The 2,239-nt window shown below is 54.8% G+C and overlaps 1 protein-coding gene across 1 annotated transcript in view; it reads right to left on the minus strand.

Annotated features, from left to right (window-relative positions):
* LOC104271651 (ubiquitin-associated protein 2-like) overlaps nucleotides 1–2,239 on the minus strand; it is a gene marked incomplete at its 3' end in the record, with an annotated part of 18,374 nt that overhangs the window by 15,864 nt on the left and 271 nt on the right. Inside the window, 2 exon segments of the mRNA XM_009866380.1 lie at nucleotides 1,273–1,383; nucleotides 1,772–1,849. Coding sequence (XP_009864682.1) covers nucleotides 1,273–1,383; nucleotides 1,772–1,849 — 189 coding nt within the window.

Below are 2,239 nucleotides of genomic sequence, written 5' to 3' on the forward strand. Positions count from 1 at the left end.
TGTGGGCCCTCCTCTGGACTCGTCCCAACAGCTCCACATCCTTCTGGTGTTGGTGCCCCAGAGCTGGACGCAGGATTCGAGGTGTGGTCTCATCAGAGCAGAGCAAAGCGGGAGAATCCCCTCTCCTGCCCTGCTGGCCACACTCCTCGGGCTGCACCAAGGAGATGGGATTGCTGCAATAGCAAGGGGTTGTCATTAAACCAAAGCCGATGGCTGCAAGGGATCTGGAGGAAAACACAGCCATAGCCCAGGTTTGCCTCAGCTGTTTTGTTCAGGTGTCAGCTGAAAAGGGTTCTCTAAAGCCAAGGAAGAACGTTTGCTCGCGCTGTGCCTAACTTGGCCAGTGCCACAGCCAGCAAAGCGCTCAGTGGGAGCAACTCCGTCACACAGAACACAGAGTGAGGTGTCCGGCTCACCCAGCTACGCTCAAGGCTAATGAAAAAAAAGAGCTAACACGTAAAGTTCCAAAGGGATATTCTGAGCCCCAACTCTGCAAAGAGCTGAGTCGACCTCAGCCAAACCAGGGTGTCGGGAGGATACACGTGATTAGAGGCAGTTTGGGAGGATCTGATAGTTCACAGGGTTTTACTGGGCTGTAAAAGAACCCACAGCTCTGCTCTCTTTGTCATGGAAAGAACGACACCCTGCACACCGGGCAGCAGGCTCCTCCTAAGCAGCACTCACTCATTCTCTGAGCTGACTGGCTTGTTGGAGACGTGCACCCGCGTGACCGACAGCAGTTGAGCCCAACAAACCGCAAAAAGACCCTCAGAAACGTGGTGCGAGCAGAAGCACTCAAACCAGCCGGCCTGTCACCAAGAGGCGGATGTTTAGGGCCAGAGGCGCAAAACCGTGTTACTCTGACGGGAAGGAGCCCCAGCTGACACGCAGCCCTTCACCACAGGTCATTCAGCCCTTGTGGGAAAAGACGAGTTGCTTCACACTCAGAGCAGCGCAAACGCTTCTCCAGGTGCCAACGCACTGTTGTCAGAGTTCTTGGATTCAAAAGGAATAAGAAGTAAAGGACTGATTGCATTTTGCCCTCTATTTTTTTTGTATTTTTGCTCTCTGGGCCTGCTGACCACACGCATATTCTGTGCAAGCCTAGAGAGCAGCAGGAAGAAGGCAAGATACGATCCCACTCAACGCGCTACTGGTGGAACTGGTCAGTTATTCTGGCTCTTCTGATCTGGACGACAACTGTCTGTCTTGACCCCAAACACGTGGTTACACTGAACTAGGCCTCAGCAGATTCACAGGACCCAGCCCTACCGTGTCGGGGTTGCCCTCCAGCAGCACGTTGATGGCTCGGTTAACATCCCCGTTGCAGTCGTGCAGAGCAATCACACACTCGTCCTGGTTCTTGCCTGTGATGTCTATCAGCTGCAGGGAAGAGAACACCACGGTCAGCACGGTCCAAACCACACAGGAACCCAAATCTCTCTGGATCTCTTAAGAGGCCAATTCCCAACCCAGAAGTCCCACGAAGACGTGTTGAGGGTTGGGAGTCTCCCCAGACTTCTCAGCTTAATTGTGCCCCCTCAACGAGGGGTAACCAAAGGTGGAAATTTCGGAGTCACCATTGTTTCACCATAACCCAACCTACAATCTCTTTTGGCTCAGGGTAACCCTGCACTCCGGAGAACAAGCTGGTCCAAGGAAACGCAGGGAGCAGGCCGCTGCGTCCTCCCCACCCACTCCCAGCGTTCATGGTGCTCTCGACATTGATCTTGCCTTCATGGTGGGCTTCACCCTCGCTTTAGACACTCACTTGTTTCACCTTCTCCTCAAAGTCAGCGTCGTTGTGGTCTGAAATCATCTGTGCAAGTCGAATCTGTTCCGCGGTGGCCTAAAGAAACCGAACGGGGAGAGAGCGAGCAGTTAGAGCAGCACGTTTCCACCGAGCCTTCCTCCCAAGGCCACGCCGCTCTCCTGAGCCCTCTGGAAAGGAATCGGTACGAGGAAGAGACACCAGCAAGGGTCAGAAAGCGGAAAGCTTCCGAGAGAAAGCCAGATGGAAGAGAAGGAAGCGAGGGGAGGCTGGAAGAAAGGGCCGTACCACGGGGGTGAGCAACAACCGCTTAAACCGCGTCCGTTTTGAGGCAGACCTTACCCCCGCCAGCACCTCGAGACACACGGCAGGCGGCTCCTCAGCCGCTCGCGCTCACTAACGCAAACGGGGGAACGGTGAGATGGAAGTAAAACCGAATCTCAGCCCCTGCTCTCGCTCGGAGACACC

This window comes from Apaloderma vittatum, unplaced genomic scaffold (genome assembly GCF_000703405.1).
Source record: "Apaloderma vittatum isolate BGI_N311 unplaced genomic scaffold, ASM70340v1 scaffold29213, whole genome shotgun sequence".
In the NCBI taxonomy this organism is placed as follows: domain Eukaryota; kingdom Metazoa; phylum Chordata; class Aves; order Trogoniformes; family Trogonidae; genus Apaloderma; species Apaloderma vittatum.